Source organism: Nothobranchius furzeri, chromosome 13 (assembly GCF_043380555.1).
Source record: "Nothobranchius furzeri strain GRZ-AD chromosome 13, NfurGRZ-RIMD1, whole genome shotgun sequence".
Classification (NCBI taxonomy): domain Eukaryota; kingdom Metazoa; phylum Chordata; class Actinopteri; order Cyprinodontiformes; family Nothobranchiidae; genus Nothobranchius; species Nothobranchius furzeri.
This window is the reverse complement of record NC_091753.1, coordinates 52,812,276-52,835,912: the sequence shown is the minus strand read 5'-3', so window position 1 is coordinate 52,835,912 and position 23,637 is coordinate 52,812,276. Positions and strand designations below refer to the sequence as shown.

The 23,637-nt window shown below is 42.7% G+C and overlaps 1 protein-coding gene across 3 annotated transcripts in view; it reads left to right on the top strand.

Moving 5' to 3' along the window:
• Positions 1-23,637, top strand: part of frya (furry homolog a (Drosophila)) — a 69,469-nt gene that overhangs the window by 25,507 nt on the left and 20,325 nt on the right. For all 3 annotated transcript variants that reach the window (XM_054742469.2, XM_015951031.3, XM_015951036.3), the window contains exons 9-42: positions 304-396; positions 520-618; positions 3,722-3,823; positions 3,999-4,102; positions 4,916-5,024; positions 5,144-5,230; positions 5,969-6,140; positions 6,230-6,362; positions 6,502-6,609; positions 6,694-6,946; positions 7,041-7,223; positions 7,303-7,389; positions 8,110-8,369; positions 8,455-8,644; positions 8,893-9,017; positions 9,417-9,474; positions 9,555-9,646; positions 9,795-9,967; positions 12,778-12,938; positions 13,070-13,180; positions 14,694-14,848; positions 14,991-15,093; positions 15,293-15,464; positions 17,774-18,030; positions 18,103-18,249; positions 18,328-18,496; positions 18,741-18,822; positions 18,933-19,015; positions 19,360-19,510; positions 19,612-19,715; positions 21,372-21,551; positions 21,953-22,151; positions 22,416-22,537; positions 22,633-22,820. In XM_054742469.2, the coding sequence (XP_054598444.1) occupies positions 304-396; positions 520-618; positions 3,722-3,823; positions 3,999-4,102; positions 4,916-5,024; positions 5,144-5,230; positions 5,969-6,140; positions 6,230-6,362; positions 6,502-6,609; positions 6,694-6,946; positions 7,041-7,223; positions 7,303-7,389; positions 8,110-8,369; positions 8,455-8,644; positions 8,893-9,017; positions 9,417-9,474; positions 9,555-9,646; positions 9,795-9,967; positions 12,778-12,938; positions 13,070-13,180; positions 14,694-14,848; positions 14,991-15,093; positions 15,293-15,464; positions 17,774-18,030; positions 18,103-18,249; positions 18,328-18,496; positions 18,741-18,822; positions 18,933-19,015; positions 19,360-19,510; positions 19,612-19,715; positions 21,372-21,551; positions 21,953-22,151; positions 22,416-22,537; positions 22,633-22,820 (4,812 nt within the window). The remainder of the gene's footprint in view (positions 1-303; positions 397-519; positions 619-3,721; positions 3,824-3,998; positions 4,103-4,915; positions 5,025-5,143; positions 5,231-5,968; positions 6,141-6,229; positions 6,363-6,501; positions 6,610-6,693; positions 6,947-7,040; positions 7,224-7,302; positions 7,390-8,109; positions 8,370-8,454; positions 8,645-8,892; positions 9,018-9,416; positions 9,475-9,554; positions 9,647-9,794; positions 9,968-12,777; positions 12,939-13,069; positions 13,181-14,693; positions 14,849-14,990; positions 15,094-15,292; positions 15,465-17,773; positions 18,031-18,102; positions 18,250-18,327; positions 18,497-18,740; positions 18,823-18,932; positions 19,016-19,359; positions 19,511-19,611; positions 19,716-21,371; positions 21,552-21,952; positions 22,152-22,415; positions 22,538-22,632; positions 22,821-23,637) is intronic.

The following is a 23,637-nucleotide window of genomic DNA, read 5'->3' as shown; positions in this document are numbered from 1 at the left end:
GAAAACGAGCAGCGCCGTCTTACTGTGAAAAAAATCCTCCTGGGCGCTTTCCGTAGCACTCCTTTAACCATTCCTTCATTAGACTTTCCAGCATCCATCCTTTCTGGTTGACTAAAGCCGCACCTCATTATAAGCCGCATGGTTCAAAGCATGGGAAAAAGTGGTGGCTTATAGTCCGGAAAATACGGTAACTCGTGCTTTCCTTTGTTTTCTTTAGACATTTCATATTTATCTCATCGACCCACGTCGTCAGAGTGTTTTCAGATTCAGAGGTAAATCTTTGTGCTCCGCTCACGTTTTCAGGAGTGCGCTCAGTATTTTCTAGAAGTAAAGGATAAGGACATTAAGCATGCCCTGGCTGGTCTCTTCGTGGAGATCCTGGTTCCTGTTGCAGCAGTAAGTTTATTCTTGTAGATCTTTCTGGTATTTGATGATAAATCAGAGACCATGTGAGATGTGTTTTTACTTGAACGTTAAGTTTTTTTTTAATAATAAACCCTGACGTTGATCCTGACCTAGGCGGTGAAGAACGAGGTGAACGTGCCCTGCCTGAGGAACTTTGTGGACAGCTTGTACGACACAACCCTGGACCTGTCCTCGAGGAAGAAGCACTCACTGGTTAGTCACAGCACGGAAAACAGGCTCTGACTGACGGGTCTGTTTGTTGTTTTACGCCTCTGGTTTTCCTCCGACTACCTTTGGTGCATGATGGCCTGGACGCCTGCAATGACTTCCTTCTTATGAAATCTTATTTCACAACATTAGTGTCCACACTACAGGTGATTTATGTGGTCATCTAGGGCATCAAAAGGAGCATGAAAGCAGTGCTGGTCCTTGTGAAGTAACACTAGTTCACTGGGAAAGAGGGGGAAATGGCTGGTTATCCTTTCAGCAATTGCTACTGAAAGATGTCTTTCAGTGATGCATCTACAGCAAAAATGCATGAAAGAAGAAAACTTTTTTTTTGAAAGTTCAACTTCACAGAAACATTTTTAATGAGTATTTCTGATGATAATCGGTCACTCTAATGATTGCATGCAGGCTGAATGTGAAAATAGTCTCCTACACCTATCTCCCGCATTAGCTTCTGATTTAAAAAAGTAGACGGTGAAACTGTAGGATTTGAAAATCCTGACAGATCTACGTCACACTGTCACTTAACATTCATGGACTCACCTATCTTGACTCACGACGGGGAATGCAGTTGTTGGTTTAGCGTCCAGGAAAGAGTAGAGAATGTCTCGGCTAGTAGAAGCTAACTGTTAGCATTAGCAACTCCACCACACAGCAGAACTCCTCCAGGCGTGTGTTATTTGTGGAGATAAAACATCAACATTGTAAACAGATTCAGTGGTAGAGTTAGATTTCTGTTAGCCAATCAGAGGCGAGATGTCCAAATATCAGGAAATAAGACTCAAAATCCTACCAGGTTCAGCTGAACTCTGATCTGGCTCACTTCTAATTCCTGAAACGACGCTGGAGTAGGACTTGCAAGGCATTCATTCTTACTAGAGACCCCTGCAGATTTATGAAAAATGTGGTTAAGTGGATCTTTTAAGGAGATATATTATTCAAAACTCACCTTTTGTATCCTTTTGAGTCACCATGTGAGTCTCCAATGTCTCTATAAACACTTCAAACATGAAAAAAATTAAATTGTGTTAAAAAAGAACAAAGAAATGGATTACGAAGATAATCGCAGAACGAGCCATTGACATTTAAATATTGGACAATGGGTTTCCACAGGCTCCAATAACACATTTTTGAAGATAAATGGGAGGTAGCCACCACCGCCATTTTGACCGTGTCACAGGTTCCGTCAAGCCCAGACAATTCCACAAAAGGGAAGAGAGGTGGAGCTGAGGGTGGGGCTGTAAGGCTGGGATCAACTGACGACACCCGGTCGAACTAGCTACAAGCTAACCTGAAGCTAACCCAAAGCTAATGCAGAGGTGGGAGCTATGCTAACAGAGGTAGCAACCTAGCTACAACCGGAGTTAATTGTGCACAACACCAGAGCTTCTGAGTCAGAGATACGCCGGGTTGACTGCTGGGTAAAACCGGGTGGAGCACAGAGGTCTCCGAGACCTCCACAAGCCGGCAGCCGCACAGCAGACAAGCGCCGCTGCGATCTGAGATGCGCAGAGCTGCCGCTGGGGAGAACCGGGTGGAAAGATTTCCATCCCAGAGCTCCACAAGCCGGCAGCCCGCGCAGCAGACAGAAGCCGCAATCAGACAGAGATGCGCCGAGCTGCGGGGAGGCGAGAACGAGTGGAAAACATCGGTCTCCCGAGAGCTCCACAAGCCAATAGTCGGAACCCAGCTCCACCAACATGTTATATTTCAACCCATTTTCTAAAGTGCAGCGTTATGTTAAATGCACTGGGTTTTACCCTATTACATTTAAATTTCATGGTTAAACAGTACATGTTAAAATCGAAGCTCAGCTCGGCAGTGACCTAAAATACATAAATATAATTTTACTTACCGAAATAAATGAAGTGGAGACTCCTTGGACGCTCTATTAGTGCAATTAATGCCACAGCAAGTCATTTTGTCCAACAATTGCACAAAAAATATCCAAAACAGAATACACGAACACGGAGACTCAAAATCCCGGAGCAGTTTCCAAGCCAGACCGAGGCTCTACTGAGGCCTTCCCCGGAGCTAGCTCTGCGGTCACGTGGGTCGGATGCTCATTAATTATACAGAATTTTAGGCTTTTAATACACAAACAGAAGAGTGAGAAAAAAATTCACCCCCCTCAGAGTTGTCATGAGTGTAAACTAGATCATTTAAACAAAAACCTGTTTTGGTACCAGGCTGTAAACATGTTTATTTCTGCTGTGAAATTGGTATTTTTAACATGGGAGTCAATGAGGATTTGCTCTCTTCTGACACCAGCCCCCAGTGGATGAGGGTGGAACTGCAATTTATTTCATTTCCAGGTTTGCTTCAATTTTTCACCCGCATTATGGGGGTTTGGAACGAATGTATAAAAAGAATGGGGAAAAAACTGCCATCTCTTTTATGTCTGTGTTTAGTTTTAGAAAAGTATGTGCCTAAAATGAGCAACTTCAAAAGGTCCCCATTTGTGACATCACAAATGGGGACTTTTTGAAACTGCTCCCCAGATTAGAGGAGCAGCAACTCTACAGATATCTCTAACTCCATTCTTTCGTTCTTTTTTAAACACAGAAACAGTTTTGTTTACCTGTTTGTAGCTACAGTTTCGCCGACGGCTGCCGGCTTCTTCACTGAAGAAGCCGGCAGCCGTCGGCGAAACTGTAGCTACAAACAGGTAAACAAAACTGTTTCTGTGTTTAAAAAAGTACAAAAGAATGGATTTAGAAAGACACAGAAAGAACACACCTAAGAGATATCTCTAATAACAGAGCTTCTCAGCTCCTAGCAGCCTCATGGGGGAAATGTGTGGGCGTGGCCAGCAACAGCTAGAGTCCCGAAACGGCTAGTTTTGGAAGGAACTGAAAATGTCAAGAATAAAACAGCTTAAATTGCTCTATGTGTGAGGGGCTTCATGAAAATAACTTCACAAACATGGTTTGTATTGTAACATTTTTTAAATCTTATAATAGACACAAAATGAAAATGATTCAGAAATGAGAAGAGATTCAGATGTTTTTGAGAGATAAAACTTCTTTGATTCAATAATTTAACAACAGAATATGAAAGAGATTTTATTCCTTGTTCTTATTCTCAGGCGTTTTACCCACTGGTGACGTGTCTGCTGTGCGTCAGTCAGAAACAGTTCTTCCTCAGCAGATGGCACGTCTTCCTCAACAACTGCCTTTCAAATCTGAAGGTAACTGAGCTGCTTGGTTATTTATATTTACTTATTTAGCGTTGGTTTTGTATATGATGTGATTGCAATAACACATTTTTGACTCTATAAAAATCCACAATAAGTTGCTAATTCTAGACGGTCACATGTTTTAATGACATTTAGCCACTAACTACATTTTCTGATTTTGTGACAGAGTCGAGATCCCAAAATGGCTCGTGTCGCCCTCGAGTCCTTGTATCGACTCTTGTGGGTTTATATGATAAGAATAAAGTGTGAGAGCAACACAGCAACTCAGGGGTAAATACATCCAACTCTCTTATTTGTGACTGGTTGATTCTGGGCTTTAATAACAGCAACAACCTTAAAAAGCAAGTCACCCCCCAATCAGCTTTTTTTCTCTGATAAACTATATAAATGTGTGTCTAATCGTGCTGCAGACACGTGTAGTCAATAGTTTTGCACTTTAGTGCATTTTAGTTAAAATTTTAATTTTCTGACTAAAACTGTCAGTGTTGTGCCGTTGTCAGGTAAAAACTCTGCACTGCGTTAGAATTTAAATCTGCCATGGCTATTGGCTAAGAGTTACCCGAGAACGTTAGCTGGTACCATATGATGTCACAAAGTCGTTGTGAGCCTGTGTGTGTGTGTGTGTGTGTGTGTGTGTGTGTGTGTGTGTGTGTGTGTGTGTGTGTGTGTGTGTGTGTGTGTGTGTGTGTGTGTGTGTGTGTGTGTGTGTGTGTGTGTGTGTGTGTGTGTGTGTGTGTGTGTGTGTGTGTGTATTTGTTAGCGGCTCCGCCCTCTTGGTCTGCTAGGCAACAGCATTTGTTGCATTTTTCAAACAGGAAGTGGGAGTGGAGTAAGACTCTGGTAGGGGGTGACTTGCTCTTTAAGTTCTGCTTTTAGTCCCAAAGAATTTATAAACACTTATTAGATTTAAGGAGGAACTCCACCTGGGATCAGGCTCGCAGAATATTCTCAGGACAGATTTATGAGCAGCTTTTGGATGTTCTAGAGTAATAGATCAGTTGAGAACTCTGTAACTTTTAAAGCATGTAAACAGAATTTATCTCAAAAGGAGCTGACTCGTTACTTTATTTTCTTTCTTTACAGTCGTCTTAACGCCATTGTAACAACGCTTTTCCCAAAAGGATCTCGAAGCGTGGTTCCAAGAGACATGCCTCTCAATATATTTGTCAAAATCATTCAGTTTATTGCACAGGTGAGCACAACAAAGATCTTTACTGTCAGTTCATGTTAGACCTGATGAAACATTCAGAGACAAGCGGTTATTTGTATTTGAGGAATAAAAACCTCTCTTTATTTTTCATTTTCATGCAGGAGCGACTGGATTTTGCCATGAAAGAGATCATTTTTGACCTTCTGTGTGTTGGAAAACCCTCAAAAGGATTCAGCCTTAATCCTGAGGTGCATGTTTGACTTTTTACTTGTGGTTTTTATCTAAACATTACATTTTAGTCCTAAAATAACCACACAGGTGGGCCAAATTCACAACAATTCCATAGTGTGGGGTATTTGAGCCATATCATGATCCTGTACAAATAAAATGTAATATTTCACCACTTAAAAGTGTGAATTTTTTGTAAAATGTATAATATTTAAGAGGGTACATGAAGTAAGAATGCATTTACGGCTTTACCAGCTTTTCTGCTAAATTTGCTCTAAAAGTATAAATTTCAAAAACTTTACAAGACTGCACACTGTAAAAATTCATCTCTAAGGAAGTAAAAAAGCTGTCATTTTTAGACTGTTTATCTTATTTTTTGTTTAAAAAGAAAATAAATTCTTCTCTAAAAACGACTTAAAATAAAGTAAAATATTCTTAAATATGATCCAAAATTTCTTGTTTTGAGTAAAAACATCTACCAATTGAGCAAATAAAAGTTGCTCAGCCAGGAATCTTGAAACTCGCGAATTAACCTAATTTTAGGTTGGGTTTTTTTTTTTGTTTGTTTGTTTTTGTAGCTAGTTTCAAGATTTCTAGCCAAGCAGCTTTTGTTTACTCCGTTGGCAGATTTATAAGATACAATTTTCAAAAATGAGGATTATTATTTTTATTTCTTTTTACTTAGAAATCATTTTTTGCAGTGTAAAATCATGATTGAGGACTGGCAGTTTGAATCTCAGCTTTTTTTTTCAAACCAGAGAATAAATATCGGTCTGAGAGCATTCCTGGTTATCGCTGACAAACTCCAGCAGAAGGATGGAGAGCCTCCCATGCCGAACACCGGCTGCACTCTGCCCTCTGGGAACACGATCCGGGTGAAGAAGACTTACCTGAGTAAAACCCTGACGGATGATGAGGCTAAAGTCATCGGTGAGGGCGACACAGAGTGATCGGGAATGTCGACATTTATTTTTTAGATTCATATAAATATGTGACGCCATGTGTGTGATCTTCTCCAGGCATGTCCCAGTATTATGTTCATGTAAGGAAGGCTTTCGACATCATCCTCAGACACCTGGATAAGGAAGTGGGGCGCTGCATGATGATGACTAACGCTCAGATGCTGAACAAGGAGCCCGAGGACATGATCACGTAAGCACTCGTGTACACTTTCATCTTCACCATCAAAGCGTGCAGGTTAGCCAGGATTATTCAAGAGGACAACGAAAGGTCACACCGTTAGACATGTCTGATTTGTTTAAACTGAAAAATGTGTATTTAATGTTTTCAGAGGTGAAAGGAAGCCAAAGATTGACCTGTTTAGGACTTGTGTGGCAGCCATTCCTCGAATCCTGCCAGACGGGAAGTCTAAACCTGAGCTCATCGACCTGCTCTCTCGGTGAGTCGTATCAAACCTGCAGGTGAAGTTAAAGATTTCGTGTTTATTCCGGCTAAACTGCTCTTTGTTCATCCTGGTTTCCAGACTGACGATCCACATGGACGACGAGCTTCGACTCATAGCTCAGAACTCTTTGCAGAGCCTGCTGGTGGATTTCTCTGACTGGCGCGATGATGTCCTGTTTGGATTCACTAACTTCCTGCTGCGTGAGGTCCACGACACCCACCAAGGGTTGTTGGAAACATCTCTAAAATTACTGCTGCAGCTGCTCACACAGTGGAGGCTAACACTGGCTACAGTGGGAAAGAGTCAGCACTCTCAGATTCACACGGCTGAGGTAAAATTTCCCTGATTTATTCTCATGACACTTATTCTGTTATCTTCCTAATCCTTAAAACCTCCTTTACTGATACGATTTGTGCATTTTGCAGCTGCTGCAGTCCGGCGCTAGTCTAAAGGTGCCTACAGAGCGAGGTCCTCACTCCACCGTGCTGCATGCTGTGGAGGGTCTGGCTCTCGTGCTGCTCTGCTCCTGCCAGCTGAGCACTCGCAGACTTGCCGTCGCTATTCTCAAAGAGATACGAAGTCTCTACATGACCATTGAACAGTCTGAGGTAAAGCAGATAGTGGAAGTCCAAGTGACGAGAAGATGTTTGCTACTTAGCTTCTGTTTTGGTGTTTTGCCGACTGCAGGATGACGACAGACCGATGATCGAGGTGATGGATCAGCTCAGCCCTGTTATCCTGAAGAGTTTTGTCAACGTTGCCGTTTCTGACACAGTAAGTTTGTTAAGCTGCACGTTGTGGCTCAGCTCTGACCCAACCTTTGAAACAAAAGGTGTTTTCTCATCTAGAGCAGAGCACCAAACCACCACCAAATGTCTGCAGCTCCCCCAGGGGATGGGTCAAATGAGGATAACTAATTTCCCACCCTGTGTGTGACAACTAGTGGGACTTTAACTTAGCAGAGTGCATCTCGGCTAGCAGAAGCTAACTGTTAGCATTAGCAACTCCACAACATGGCGGAGCAGGAACTCCTCCCGGCTTGTGTTATTTGTGGAGATAAAACGCCAGTGTTGCGTTTTTACCCAAGAAAGGAAGCCAAATGGAGGCAGCGGAAGTGTCATGTTGCTGTTAGCCAATAGGAAGTGAGACGTTCGCGTATCATGAATATTAATGAGTGTGACTCCAAATACAGCTGCTCCTCACTCTTCTGACTTCTGCCTCCTGAAACAGGAGCGCCAGAGCTTTTTTTCCCACAGAATAACACTCACAAGGCATTCACTCTGGAGGCCACTACTAATTTATTGAAATAACGAGTTTATGCTCACTGAACAGTTTAAACAGGTGGAATCCGGTTTGCAAAAACAAATTCCGTTTTAGAAAATCTAAAATATATTTGTTAGTCTTCTTAGCAGTTTTGTTACTCTTAACAGCCGAGAAGTTTCCAGATGCTGGTTAGTTTAAACCACTTTGACCTGTATGACCGGCTTGTTGCAGGCCATGCTGCCAGCTGGTCACCACGTGGACCTTCAGTGGCTTGTGGAGTGGAACGCGCTGCTTGTCAACAGCCCCTACGACATCAGGAGCCCCTCACACGTGTGGATCTTCGCCCAGTCTGTGAAGGACCCCTGGGTGCTGTGCGTCTACAGTTTCCTCCGACAGGACAACCTCCCCAGACTCTGCCCCACCGCACTCAGCTACGTTTGGCCCTATGCCTTCACACGCCTCCAGATGCTCATGCCCCTGGTGGACCCAAAGTAAATTTCCCCAGACCTGTCACTAAGTTCACGAGTCACTTTTCATTCTTCCTGTTTTATTTACATCCCTGATAATTGTCCCCAGCAGCCCAGTGTACGCAAAGAAGGCTGGCACGTCTAGCAGTGTGGATAATTACGTAACCCTGTGGAGGAACTACCTGATTCTTTGCTTTGGGGTGGCCAAGCCTAGCATCATGAGCCCCGGTCACCTGAGAGCATCGACACCTGAGGTCACGACTTCTACGCCTGACAGCAACGTCAGCCACGACAACAAGGTAGCAGTCTCCCTATTCTTGTGCCTCATTCATTCGTTCCCTCGGGGCTTTGTTTCTCCTGGATCGGGTGTTCACGCAGAGCTTGTTCATGTTTAATCTTAAAGCATCAAATTACAGTTGGGTTTTTCGCATGAGTGACCTGGGAAGCTGACATATTCTTAATGGCACAAACGCCTTTCTCAGAGCACCAATGAATTATTGGTGCTGTTTTGTTCGCGCGACCTCACCGAGGGCGTTTGGGCTTTCAGGTCACCGGGAGCCCATCTGTGGCCTGGCTTCTGAAGCAGCTGGTTCCACTGATGAGAGCGGAGAGCATCGAGCTGACGGAGTCATTAGTTGTGGGCTTTGGTCGCACTAATTCGCTGGTGTTCAGGTACCTCACACAGCTGGATTGGATGTTTTTTGTTGTTGTTTTTTTGCATAAACTTTCTGCCAGAAACTGATATAAAACAAAATTTTATTTAAATATCTGAAAAGTTACAACTGGATCAGTTTAATTTAGTCTTTTTTAAATAGAAGAAACAATGTGATGGAAATTAGATCAAATTATTTGTCCACAGTAGAAGTCTGAGTGATAAAAGTCTCCATTGACCGCATTTTTTCATGGATTTAAAGGGGAAGTGAACAGAGGATTATACCTGAGTGGAGATCCAGCACCACTTCCATCTAAATTGCTTCCTTCAGTCATTTTTGCAACATTGCTCAAATTATTTTCCTACAAATGAAAAGCATTACAACACAATGTGTTAATATTTCCACTATCTGCTCACAGAGAGCTCATAGAGGAGCTACATCCGCTCATGAAAGAAGCTTTGGAAAGAAGGCCTGAGGTGTGTTGGGTTAGGGCCGATGAACTCCCGTCCTGCTGGGTAGGAAATCTGTTCACAGTCTCTGCTTTAATCTGCTGCAGAACAAGAAGCGTCGTGAGCGAAGGGATCTGCTGAGGCTTCAGCTGTTGCGCATCTTTGAGCTTTTGGCTGATGCAGGAGTCATCAGTGACAGGTCAGCGTGGTGGTGGCTGAAGCTAGCTTCCAAACATGAGACGAGAGTGACGTTGACAGAACACAGCAGCAGTGAATATTGCTTAGTTCGTAACTGCCTGATGGAATGTTTGTGATTTTTCTTCTGCGGTTTTTCTGTTGTCCTGCAGTACAAATGGAGCTCTGGAGCGGGACACCCTCGCACTCGGCGCTCTGTTCCTTGAGTACGTGGATCTAACTCGGATGCTTCTTGAGGCTGAAAGTGACAAAGATGCAGAAATCCTCAAAGACATTCGAGCTCACTTCAGTGGCATGGTGGCTAACCTTATCCAGTGTGTTCCAGGTACTTCTAGCGCTAGCTCGGGCCCATTGTACCAAATCAAATCAATCAAATCAAAGATACTTGATTAATCCCAGAAGGAAATTAGAGTTTCAGTACACACAATTCAGAGATCAGACATACACGGGCAAGACACATGACAAGAATTGGTGACTGTGGTCATTCACAACCCTGAGTCGCGCTACCTTAATAGAGATAAGAGGGTTACATGAAGATTGGCTCAGGTGGAGGGAAAAAAGGCACTTCAGAGTTACCCTCCCACCAGGAGGGCAGCTTTGCTCTGCAAAAAAACACCTCAGACAGATATGCAACAGACTTCAGACAACACAACATAAGTGTCCACTAGGTGGGGTGGTGGGTTGGGACTATCACCACTTCAGTTCCTGCAGCCATGATAAGCAGCGCATGTCACCTCAGTGTGGATAGGGGGAGGAGCATTGAGGGTTGGAGGGTTGCAGTGACCCTGGACACTTCAGCTGCCTTCCTGCAGTCCCGCCCAGGCTGGGAAAGGATACAGAGTTGAGTTGCCATAGCGACGGCACATTCCACATATCTTCTGAGGGGGGAGTTTTCGTTGGAGCCTTGCAGGCTCAAGGACGCCAGATTCCGATTAGAAATTGTTTTGGGGCCAGACAGAGATAATTTCCTCTGTCTTACAGTTTGTTGGTCCTCAACCTCTCAGAATCCCAATAATGATCATTAATCTATCCCAATCCGTGCTGATTCGTCCACTCTCTCCTTGACGGCATCCATCTTTTGTGCCAAAGAATGAATCTCCGCCAAAGTCCCAAGCTTACGATTCATCTTGACAGTTATTTGAGTCTGTGAAATCACAGCGCGGTGCAAACCATCTCTGAGCTCCGGGATCAGGCCAATATTCCTCGACAGCTCGTTAATGTTCTGGTAAGCCAGGTAGCCTCCAATGCCAATGAGCAGGAAACCTGACACCAACACCACGAATATCCACACGTCTGCCGCATCTAGTTTGTCATTTACAGTCTGCTCAGGCTGACCGCAGACACAGCACTAGACTGTTGGCACTGAGCTTGATTTGGAAATTGCATCTTATAGGAAGATTTAGAAATAGTGCAGCTAAAGGACAGAGCAAGCAAGTGCAGGTGATAACTCAAGTCTGTCAAGGGACACCAACGTCTTCTTATTGCAAAACAAGCTCCAGTTTTAGTCGTTAAAGCTGCTATAGCAAATTTACAGAACAAGCTAGGTTTTTAATGTAAACACGGTCACAGAACACTCACCCCTCCCCTCAGGTGTCTTCCCTGGATCCGCATCCACTGGAACCAGAAGCCCGCTTTACCAGAAGATACGAGATAATGCTGAACACCAATCGCTGTTTTCTAGGTTCAAATGTCTTTTGTTGTCCATAACTTCAAGTGGTGTTATTCTTTTTGGGACTCTGGTCATTTGTCCTCACATTGAAGTGGCAGCCAGCCGTTTCTCCTTCTCTGATATGAATGAGCAGAGAACCTCTCAAACCAGCGGTGTTCTGTTGCTAAATATGCAAGTGTGTAATGAGTGGAGGACACAAGGAAGTGCAGCGGTTCGGCGAAACCAGCAACCGCATGGTCCAATAGTTGGACACGAGTCATGGTGGAGGTTTTTAGACAAATGCAAGAGAACGGCTTAATTATTATTATTATTATTATTTTATCTCCACAACATATTTATAGTTCTACTATGTTAGGTTGTTACTAGGCATGAAAAAATGTTTTAAGCTAAATTGTTTTGCATCTTTAAAGGGGCATTATGGAAGTTTGACAGCCAAAACATGTATAGAAATAATAAATGTCTTCTTCATACATTCTCCTGCAATGCCCTGGTCCTGTAGAATGAGCCCTGGCATTTTTACTGTGATTGCCTGTTTTTCTGTAAAATCACAGAAAAAGAGAGATGCTCGGGTCGAGCAGGCTGCTTCATGCGCGTTCACACTCAGGCATCGCCCGTAGCATTTGCTATCCGTAGCTTTAGCAGCAGAGAGAGAGGTAGTGTATATGTCGATGGTGCCAACTCAGCGACTTTGTCGCTGTTCCTAACACCTAGTGACAAAGCTAGCTACATTTCTGAGGACCCTTAGCTACTTTCTGTAGAACTTTCTTCTAGATATTTCCTGCAAATTAGCAACAAAATTGCCATTTTCGCTCCAAACCGTTCTTTGGTTGGACGTTGTTTCAGCTGTCATCAAGGATATAAAAGTTACAGATGCAAAGGACATCACTGGCGCTTTAGCTCACCTAGTAAGATGTCTGCCTCCCATGTGGAAGACCTGGGTTTGATTCTGGGTGTTAACATAGTTCTTTTAGAGTTTCATTTTTCACATTAATGGTATATTTTTTTACAGTAAGATGCCCAAATTTTTATTTGAGACTCACCGAACGGCATTGAATTCACAGATAAAAAGATGTGGGTTCAACTTTCATTTTGGAACAATTTTTCAAGCAAGGGAAGGGAATGATCTGAGCATGCAGGAGGACTGACCCATCATAAACCTTTGTCGGCTGTGCTGAAGAGAAAGGTACAGAACCAAATTATTTAATTAATTAGCTGCACGTTCTCCTGTCCTCTGTCCTCCAGGACACACACACACACACGGGACTGTCTCAGCTGTTATTTTCGTTAAGGAGTGTGCACGTGCAGCATGCGTGCCTCGTGCACGAGCCTACTATTGAAGCTGCCGTTACGCTTTTGGCCTGAGGGGGCAATCGCAAGCATAAAAATTCAAAACTGCGCAAAGTCCCTTTAAAGATGCCTGAAAAATTCTGCTGACTCCTATCAGCTTGTCTGGTTTTCATCTGTAGTGCACCACAGGCGCTTCCTGTTCCCTCAGCAGAGTCTTCGACACCACCTCTTCATCCTCTTCAGTCAGTGGGCCGGCCCTTTCAGCGTCATGTTCACCCCTTTGGACCGCTACAGTGACAGGAACCACCAGATCACAAGATATCAGTATTGTGCGCTTAAGGTAAAAATGCTGAGTCACTAATTGAAAAGGTGTCAGCGCTTTTACTAAGCCGTGTGGAGTGGCCGATGACCATCACTGGAATAAATATTGTTTTCTCGCTCTAACGCTCTAAAACCGTGCTGGTTTTTCAGGCGATGTCTGCTGTGCTGTGCTGTGGACCGGTCTTCGATAACGTGGGCCTCTCTCAAGACGGATATCTCTACAAGTGGCTGGATAATATTCTGGTCTGCCAGGATCAGCGGGTCAGTAGCCAAAGCTTTACTACAGTGGTGCCTTTTAACCAGTGTTTGGAACGTTACTTTTAAAAAATAATTTGTTATGGTTACTGATTACTTTGTCAAAAAAGTTACTCGGTTACTTACCAGGTTACAAGATTATAAAAGTAACTAATTACCAAGAAAAATAACTATTTCATTACTTTTTCTCATTAAACAATGCAAGAAAAATGGGTTCCCCTCTTAAGAAACTTACTTAATTTACTGTAAATTACTACAATAGTGAAATGTAAATGACTAATGACTGGAACATAATAAAATGTATGTCCAAATGTTTTTTGCAAACCTGAATAATTTAAATAAATAAGCACTTAACAGGAGGAACTACAAACAGGAGCATTACACTAATCTAGACTATTAAAAGGTCACTGTGTGATATTTAACAAGACCTCAATCAGCTAAAATTTATAATTGCACATAGAAACACCTGCAAAGGTTCCTGAGCCTTTAAATGGTCTCTCAGTCTAGTTAAATTACTGAAACAAGAGTAATTTTGCACAGTATTTTAATTTTCACATAATTATGTGTTTTAGTAGCATTTCTATTGCTGGTAATCTAGTAATGGTTAAATAGATAAAAATCCTTTAAAATGACACTAGAAGAGTCACAAATCTGATGGAGGGCTTAAATGTACTAACTTGGTTCAGACCCAACCACAGAGGAGCTGAAGCTGGGTGGTGAAGACCCACAGGTAGTACTGATAACACCTGAGCTCCATGATGTTTGAGACTGATGCAACCAGTGTTACAGCGGGACTAAAGAGATGATCAGAAACAGGTTACAGCTGGATGATCTAGGAAGGTAGAAGATGGTGATGTCTGAGCGGTGAACAGGTGAGCGGACCTTTGGGACGTCCCGCTGTCACACCAAGGAGGGCACGGCTGCAGTTTCACACCTGCAGGTCTGCAGCCGTAGACTATTCATCACGTCTTCCTCGTTCTTCACGGGCCGTGATGTGCTTGGATGAACACGTTTAGCTCCTGATCAGCTGATGACGGCTTCAACACACTGCGCTGCCGAATTAGTAACGCACGCATTTTCTTATCAGTAACCGAAACGGCGTTTTGATAAAAGAAGACGGTAATTCAGTAGATTACGTGTGACTGAAAAAACTATTGTTTTAGTTCCCATCACTGCTTCTAACAAAGTCCTTACCTGTTTTATAGCATCATTAAGGCTCCTGCCAACTTCTATCCACTACACAGGAAGGCTGGTGAAAGTCGAGGGATGCTTGCTTTGAAATGAACTTTTCTAATGTTGACTCTACTGCAGGCTCACGTCGCACATTCTTCCTGAAAGAGTATTTATTTTGCACTTTGAACAGAAATGTTAACTAGGCTTTTTGCCAATTAGGTTAATTATTCATTTGATTCTGCAGAATCTATTTAATGTTTGGACTAAATCCTTGAATCATCTCTAATATCTGAAAGCATCAGGAAATGAATAAAATGGAAGGTTTTGGTTTCTGCTTCTGGCTCAGGTCCATCAGCTTGGCTGTGAAGTTGTTATCCTGCTCCTGGAGCTTAATGCAGACCAGGTGAATCTGTTCAACTGGGCGGTGGATCGCTGCTACACTGGTTCCCACCAGCTGGCCGCAGGCTGCTTCAAAGCCATCGCGACGGTCTTGGGCAGCAGGTGCAGTGGATCACAATCTCTGTGCCCTTTCATCAGCCTAAACCTCATTTGATCAGCTTCTCGAATCTTCTGAGACTATCAATCAGTAACAATGTCCATAACAAATGTCTTCTTTATTGTTATTTCCTTCTGTTTTTACCAGCAAAAACTACCCATGTGACATCGTAACGCTGCTGAATCTTGTGCTCTTCGAAGCGTCAAGCGCCAGTAGAGAAATCTACGAGATCTCCATGCAGCTAATGCAGGTAAGAAACAAGAGTTTCTTCTTGAGTTCTTGTAGTTTTATAAGAAAACAGGCATCTGGGATCCCGACGGATGTCTGATCATTAATCTGGGGTTTCTTTAACAGCAGATATTCAGATTATCAACATCTGTAATCAATTTAAACATTATAAGACCACTGAGATCACCGTATACCTGACACTGTTCTACTTTTAAAAACAGATTATTGAAGCTAAATTGCTCCTGTATTCCAAGAAGACTGCAGAGTTGAAGGCAAGCAGCATCCTGTATGGCACCCATGGTCCACTCCCCCCTCTTTACAGCGTCTCTCTGCCTCAGCTCTCCAGTCAGCTGGCCAGGATGTACCCTGAACTCACACTTCCTCTCTTCTCAGGTAGCTGATGTTTTAAACAGCTTGCTCACTGAGAAACCGTGGAATGCTTCTAAGTTTTGAAATGAGTCACTCTAAGTTTCACAAGCATGCTGAGTGTAAAAACGTCCATCGTCTGCATTAGTGGGAAGGGAAAAGATGGCGAAGCAATCTGGTCAGAAAAAGCCCGTCTGTTTAATATCACAGAGTAATTAGTGTTCATGGCCCCGCCCACCTTGGTAGGGGATCACCCACAGGAAGGAGAGAGCAGAGAACGTCTCAGCTAATAAAAGCTAACCATTAGCATTAAAAACTCTTGTGCTGTTTGTGGAAAATAAAATATCAATGTTGCTTTTTTTTTTATTCCAAGAAAGAAGAGGGAACGTAGGCAGCAGAAGAGTTGTGTTGCTGTTAGCCAATCAGAGGCTAGATGTTCCCATATCATAAATATTGATGAGTAGGGCTAAACGATCTGTTATTCTTGGACTGAAATTGCAGTTTAAGTTTTCAACAGGGTATCCGCGGGTCCTTAAAAAGTCTTTAAAAGTCTTAAATTAGCTTTTCCAAATTTAAGGCCTTAAAAATCCTTAAAAATGACAAATAATCCTTAAGTACAGTTTCCAGAGGTCTTAAATTACCAAAGACCCAATAAACAAGATTCTTTTATTTCTATAAAATTTTCGTGAATTTCTAGTTAGTGTTCAGCATTTTTTGTGTACGATGTTGGCGTAAGCGGAACCGTACACGTTCAGTTGGTTGTGAAAGGGGGCTATTTTTAGATGAGCACGTTAGCTGGTTAAGCTAGTGGGAGCTTGCGCCATGGGGAAGTGCAAGTTTAATGGTAACTGGTTGGCTAATCCCACGTTCGCTACATGGTTAGCACCGGTTCCAGGCAATAGCTGGAAATTATAGCTTAAATTTAATTTTTAAAAATGACAAATGACCCACACTTGTATAGCGCCTGTCAGAGTAAGGACTCCAAAGCGCTTTACACCACAGTGTATCATTCATCCATTCACACACACGCATTCACACACTGATGGTGATGAGCTACGATGTAGCCACAGCTGCCCTGGGGCGAGCTGACAGAGGCGAGGCTGCCGAGCACAGGCGCCACCGGTCCCTCCGACCACCACCAGCAGGTAAGGTGGGTTAAGTGTCTTGCCCAAGGACACAACAGCAGAATTCTCTGTCCGGAGCCAGGATCGAACCTGCAACCTTCTGATTGCTGGACTACCCGCTCAACCTGTTGAGCTACTGCTGCCTTGCTTAAATAGCTTAAATTTGGTCAGTGGCCTTAAAAAAGGTCTTAAAAAGTCTTAAATTTGGGTCCCTTAAACCTGCAGATACCTTGTTTCAAAGTGATCGTCAAAGCTGCGTTTTCTTGTAGCGCTCCAGACTGACCCGGGATCTGTCGTGTTAACTCTCCAGACATCCGGGGCTTTCCCCCCCCGAGTTACGGTGGCAGCTGCGAGCCTAATATGGCTGCCTCTGTCTTGGATCCTTTTATCACATGACCCACCTCGGGTTTTTTTTATTGTGTAAATAAGGGACCTCTAGCCTTGCACATTCATAAAACACCTCTAGATAAAAATCACAAGTAACTTCACAAGCACATTGAAAAATAAAAGATTGATAAAGATAATGAGAGAGAAAAGGAACAGCTTATAATGTTTTAATGGTATATTTATATAATGTAGCGTGTTAAACTACAGTGGACAGGTACTCAAAATTATTATTTATTTATTTTTGCTGTTAAGCACAGCTGTTGAAGACTTTATTGCATTTGATCCCCTCCATTTGGACTTCAGTGACTCAAGCCAACACATTTCATGTTCAGAATGCACGCTTTCCACTGAGGTGGACATGTAATAAATTATTTGTAAATTAACAAAATGTTACAAAAAATATTTGTTGAAATTTGTTTCAGTCACACCTAAAGATGAATAAAAAAAATTGTTTAAAAAATCATGGTTGAAGATTTCATAATTCATGCATCAAAGGGTTAAAAATTGTGAATCTAACTGAAATCGCTTTTTCTCCTAGAAAAATTGCAATTAAATTTTATTCTAAAATTGTTCAGCTTCGTTAATAAGTTTGACTCCAAATCGTGTCGTTTTTCACCCCCCCCCCCCCCCCCCCGACTCACTTCTATTTCCTGAAGCTGAGGCACCAGAGCTTCTTTCCCCACAGAAAATGACTCGCAATGCAGTTCATATTAGAGACCACAGCTAGATTTATTGAAAAAATGAGTGAACGACATAATTTTTCGGATCATTTTATCTTTCCACAAAATACAAATTGTTTCCTTTCATATATTTTTCATCTTCCAGAGGTTAGCCAGAGGTTCCCGACCACTCACCCTAACGGGAGGCAGATCATGCTGACCTACCTCCTGCCCTGGCTTGGGAACATTGAGCTAGTAGATGGTGGCTTGCTTCTTCCGGTTCTCACTCCGTCCATCCCAAGCTATGACTCCTGCTGCCAGCTGACCTGCACGGATTCATCGCAGCCACTGAAAGGCACTGGTTGGGGATCCTTGCAGGCCACATCCATGGTCCTCAATAACCTCATGTTCATGACAGCCAAGGTAAAGTCATTGTAGTGGTGTTGATGTCGCTTGAGACCAGCTGATGTGTTGTTTTTTAACCTCCCTGGTTAGTACGGGGACGATGTGCCTGGATCAGAGATGGAAAACGCCTGGAATGCTTTAATCAGTAACGAAAACTGGAGCAACAATCTGAGAACGGCGCTGCAGTTCCTCATCAGCCTCTGTGGCGTCAGCAGTGACACAACTCTGCTCCCATATGTAAGAAATCACAGCCTGCTAGAAAATGTCACCAGCCTCACGTTGCCAATCATTCTCGCGGACGTTTGTTTTTCCCAGACCAAGAAAGTAGTCATCTATCTCTGCCGAAACAACACAATCCAAACCATGGAGCAGTTGTTGTTTGAGTTACAACAAACAGACCCAGTCAACCCTGTGGTGCAACACTGTGACAGCCCTCCTTTCTACCGCCTCACCGCCACAAGCAAAGCCTCCGCAGCAGCTTCAGGTCCTTCTTTTCTCATTAATCCTCTTCGGAGGCCTCCACGAACCACTTGTCACGTTTTCCCAAGCATGACGCATTCCCTGACGAGCCACTTGGGGCTAAAACGCATGTAGCCTTTGTTGTATCTCACTTCTGTTGTTATAATGCAGCTATTTTATTATTATTATTTAATTATTCCAAAGTCAAAATGTTAATTTTGTAACATTTTCATCTAATACCTCGTATTTACAATTGCGATTCCTTCTAGGCACCGCCTCAAGCAGCAACACCATAACAGCAGGTCAGGCTAGCTTTTCTGACACAGACGAGAACAAAATCAATGAGGAGAGGTAAAAAAAAAAATATTAAAACGCAGTTGAACTTCAAATTTTGTCATTTGATTAATTGCAGCATTTTCAGGACCCATGAAATATAAAGACGTATTTTATCCTAAATCCAGGGTGAGTCACTTAATGAGAGCACACAACCGCCTGGAGTCACGATACAGCAACAGTTCAGGAGGATCTTACGATGAAGATAAAAGTGAGTTTCTGCATTAAACGCTAAGAAATGGTTGCTCCATCATGGTTTAGTGGGTGTGAAATTCACCAGCTGGTCCAGAGAACAAGGTCATTAAGAATGCATGAGCAGGGAAACACAAGTAGAGACGCTGAAGCTCCTCTGCACTACAGCAGGGAACCCCAAACTACTTACAAAAGTACTTCAAAGTACCTTCTGCTGGGTTTTAGTGTTAAAATCATCTTTGTTGTTTCAGGCTGCAATTTAACTAAAGTTTTTTTTCCATCCGAGCGTTTGCTCACCTGCTAAAGTTGTTTGTTTTGTTTTAGACGTGATCAATTATAAGACCCTATCCCGTGACCTCGCAGGTGAACCTGTGGCCCCCTATGCTGACTGGCTGATGCTTGTTATTGAGACCAACAAGCCCCACGCCTTGCCCATGCCACTGAGTGGAGGTTGTTGGGCTCCGCTGGTGGACTTTTTACCTGAAACCATCGTTCCCAGAGGACCACTGCACAGGTCAGACGGGCTCTTGAAAACTTTTCTTTGTTACTTTTAAAGACAATTAAGATTCAAATCAGATCTAAGAGGTGTATTTTACTAAATATCTTTTCATATAGGTGTAACATCGCAGTCATCTTCATGACTGAGATGGTGGTGGACCACAGTGTTAGAGAAGACTGGACCCTTCACCTGCCTTTACTGCTACATGCTCTATTTTTGGGTAGAGTCATTTTATTATAAGGTTTGACGATTGGGCGAATTATTCGACCATCGGCTTTTGGCCAAGCCCTCCGTCAATGTTTTTATAGAGGCGATAATTCTTTATGCTTTGGGGACATGGCAGACTTCCACGGCAGTTCAGCATCATCTTTGCAACGTTTATTTTTTGTACAGATTCACATTCCACATCATTTGAAAGCTGTAATTCTTATGATTCCTATAACATACGCCAGTCAAGGATTCAACCATAACTGTAGACGTACTTTTTTCAAAACACTCGGAAATTCAAAATAAAATCCAACTCGTCGGTCAAAGCCTCATATCGCTGACAGAAGTCATTTACAACAAGTCTTTGTCTTTTTACATCCAGAAGTAAAAATAAAAGTACTCCAATAAAATAGTTGGTCCAACAAAAGGCATACTTCGCTTTTTTTTCTTATTTTTAAATAATTTTCTTCAGCCAGTATGTGCTGAAATGACCCTACAGGGTTAATGAAAGGCCACCCAGCCCCTATCGCCCCCTGTGGCCCGAATACTCCACTTGCAACTTCAGACTGGCGAGCCGCTCTGCTTAGCGCTGAAGTCTGATTCCAGCACGTTCCCTGCATGTTTGAGATCATGAACACAGCTGATTTGTTTAATTTAGTGATGAATCACTCCTGTAGACACTAATGAAAGCTGGAAGACATGTCAGCTGTTAGATTAAGGTGTTAAAAAGAGGAGATGGCTGGGGATGAGTTTTGCTTCTGGTTCTACAAACGGACACAAGGGGGTGCTAAAAGCAGGCCAAAGCTGCCTAGATTCCCTTTAATATACAGTGAAAAACATCAAAAATATTCCTTAGATGCATCTTTCTACTAACTTCTTAGCAACCAAATGTTAGCTTCAAACTTTGATCGACATCATCCCAAACCAATAGCCGCCCCACTTCTCTGCTGTAGAACAAACTATGAACTATTCAAAAATAATATACAATAAAAACACTAAAGTCATGTAAATGTCTCCTGTGTGAATTTATCGCCCATCTTTTCTGAACTGACGACCATCGCGTGGAAATTGTCATACATCACCAACCTCATTCTAATGTCATTTACTTTAAAAGGAGACATATTGTGCAAAACTCATCTTTTGTGCTGCCAGGTGGGTCTCTACTGCCTCTATAAACACTCCAAACATGAAAAAAATACACATTAGTTTTCTGTCTGTGTTTGGTTTTAGCAATTATGTGCTGAAATCGGCCGATTTCAACAAGCCCTCGTTGTGATGTCACAAACTAAAAAAGTTGAGTCGGACCACCTCTTATGTGCAAGAAAGAGCTACTGCTGTAGGAGCAGCTGCTCTACTTCGAGCTCCTCCCAGATATCGCAGCCAATCAGGTGATTGGTGGGCGTGGCCATCTCCAGCTAGCTTCTTTTTAAGTGACAGAGCCCTGAATTTTCTATTTCTGGAAGGATAAAGGGGCTGAAATTGTTTTACGTGAGAGAAATTTCACGCAGAACCTCATTAGCATGTTTTTTTAATCGACCATAGAACTGTAAAAATCTAAATAACAGAATCCTACTATGACTCCTATGCATACATATTGGTCGTTTTTCATTAAAACACACATTTTGACATTTTCACACCAACATATCTGATCATGTTGCTGACTTTACAGGTATGGATCATTATCGCCCAGAGGTGTTCGAGCACAGCAAGCGCCTCCTCCTCCACCTGCTCATCACACTTCTCTGTGACAACAACTTTCAAGCTATTGCATCAATCTTACTGCAGACACGTGAAATCTACGTTACCAAGACACTCACCTGCAAACCAAACCCAGAATATTCCCCAGCTGGTAATAAAAAATAATAATCAGTATTTACTGATGAATTAGGATCGAAACTTTGAAGCACCGTCTAACTTTTCTCGTTGGCTAAAATAAACTGAAGCATAATTAGGGCATTGCTAGAATTCTTTGGGAGAATAGATAATTCTTATCAGAGTAGAAAATATTTGGACACTGTGCCAAACGTAATATTGAGCTGAGAGGACATCAAAGGTCTTGATTAAAGCATTCCATGCAGCTATTTTTATCCTCGGCCTATAATTGGGGCCATTTGCTCAAGCTTTGATTATCCCCCCCCCCCCCCCCCCCCCTGATAGATTGTTTTGAAAAAGTCTAGATGTTTACTTTAACCCTAAAATAATTCACCGTAACCAGTTGATGGTCACACGTTGGGTTTCTGTTGTCCGCAGGGAGTTTGGACTTCCTGCGGGAATGTCAGGCGTCTCCCATACCAGACTCTGGTCTCAGCTCTTCCTCCACGTCATCCAGTTTGAGTCTGGGGGGCAGCAACAACAACCTGCCGGAGAGCACGCAGGAGTTGGAGGAGTTTGTGGGCTCCGGTAAAACGAATGAAAAAGTCTACAAGCTCATTGAGTTTTTAACCACGAGGTGATTTCACGTTTCATGCAGTCGTGCACATCTCAGACAATTTTATCTGCAGCATTTGGTTCCCACCTAGTGGTGCAGCATGTGCAGTGCAGTTTATTTGTACACAGAGTCACTACACATACATTCTATGGGTCTAAATACTAACCCAATAGGCTGAAGACTTCGCTTTAGTACATGCAATCTACAACCAACCAATTGTCAACCCTCATAAGTTTAATTTCATAAGTTCAAGTTCACAGTGACTAACGAGTAACTACGTTTTAGACCACACGGTCCTCTGTGGTGCCATGAAGACATTTCACCGAAAAATCAAATCTCAAAAAGCACCGAACAGCTGACCAACTTCCTGCGGCACGTCGTGTCTGTGTTTAAAGAGTCCAAGTCAGGTAACCCCTGAGTTCTGTTCACCACTGACCGTTAACTGACCACTGGAGCTCTTTCATCATGTCGAACTGCTTCTCGTGTTGTTGATCTTGGTCAGATTTCCATCTGGAGCAGCAGCTCAGCGAGGTGGCGCTGCAGACGGCTTTGTGCAGTTCATCTCGCCACTACGCCGGCCGCTCCTTCCAGGTGTTTCGAGCTCTCCGCCAGCCGCTCTCTGCCCGTGCCGTGTCCGACCTGCTGTCACGACTGGTGGAAGTCATTGGAGAACATGGAGAAGAAGTGCAGGTCTGTGTGTGTATTAAATTAGAGTGTATGGATGAAATTAATGACTCTTCATTGTCTTTTTGCCACAGTTGAATACAATTTTTTTTTCCAGAAACAAAAACGACAAATAAGAAATGTCTTATTTTACTTGGGAAAGTTTTGGATTGCTATGAAAAACCTAAAATGAACAAATAAGATCTTGTCTAAGCATGAGTGTGTACTTGTCAGTGTTGGGCAAGTTACTTCAAAACTGTAATGCATTATTTATTACTTGTTACCCTCATTTTAAAGTAATTCATTACATTACACTATTACTGATTTGAAAATGCAAGGGATTACACTACTTTTGCATTACTTTAAGTTACTTTCACCAATACAACTTCAGTATGAATCTGGTAATGTGACGCTCAGTGAGCTCATGACATATATGTGGAAGGTGATGTGGTGTCTGAGCTAGGATTGCTGTTAAAAACAGTCAGATATAATAACAGTGCTTTAAAATGATTGTTTATTAAATAAAATCAACAACAATCTGTACTCTCAGCACGCTGTCATCTTATATTAACTGAGCAGGGAGTGGGGTGGTGGGGGCTCCAAGCCTATATTTGCCTTGGTCCCCAAATGCCTTGATACGGCCCTGGATGTGGGACTGACTTCTGGGGAGATCTGATTATATCACATGTATAAATATTAAATGCTTATGTATTATTGCTTTTCACTGGTAAAAATGTGTATTGGGGATAAATCTACCAAATTTTTTTTTCAAGCACTTTGTTTTGTTTTCTTGGTTTTATTTGAATGATTTCCGGCCCTTTCTCTCTCTAACCTTCCTGCATGC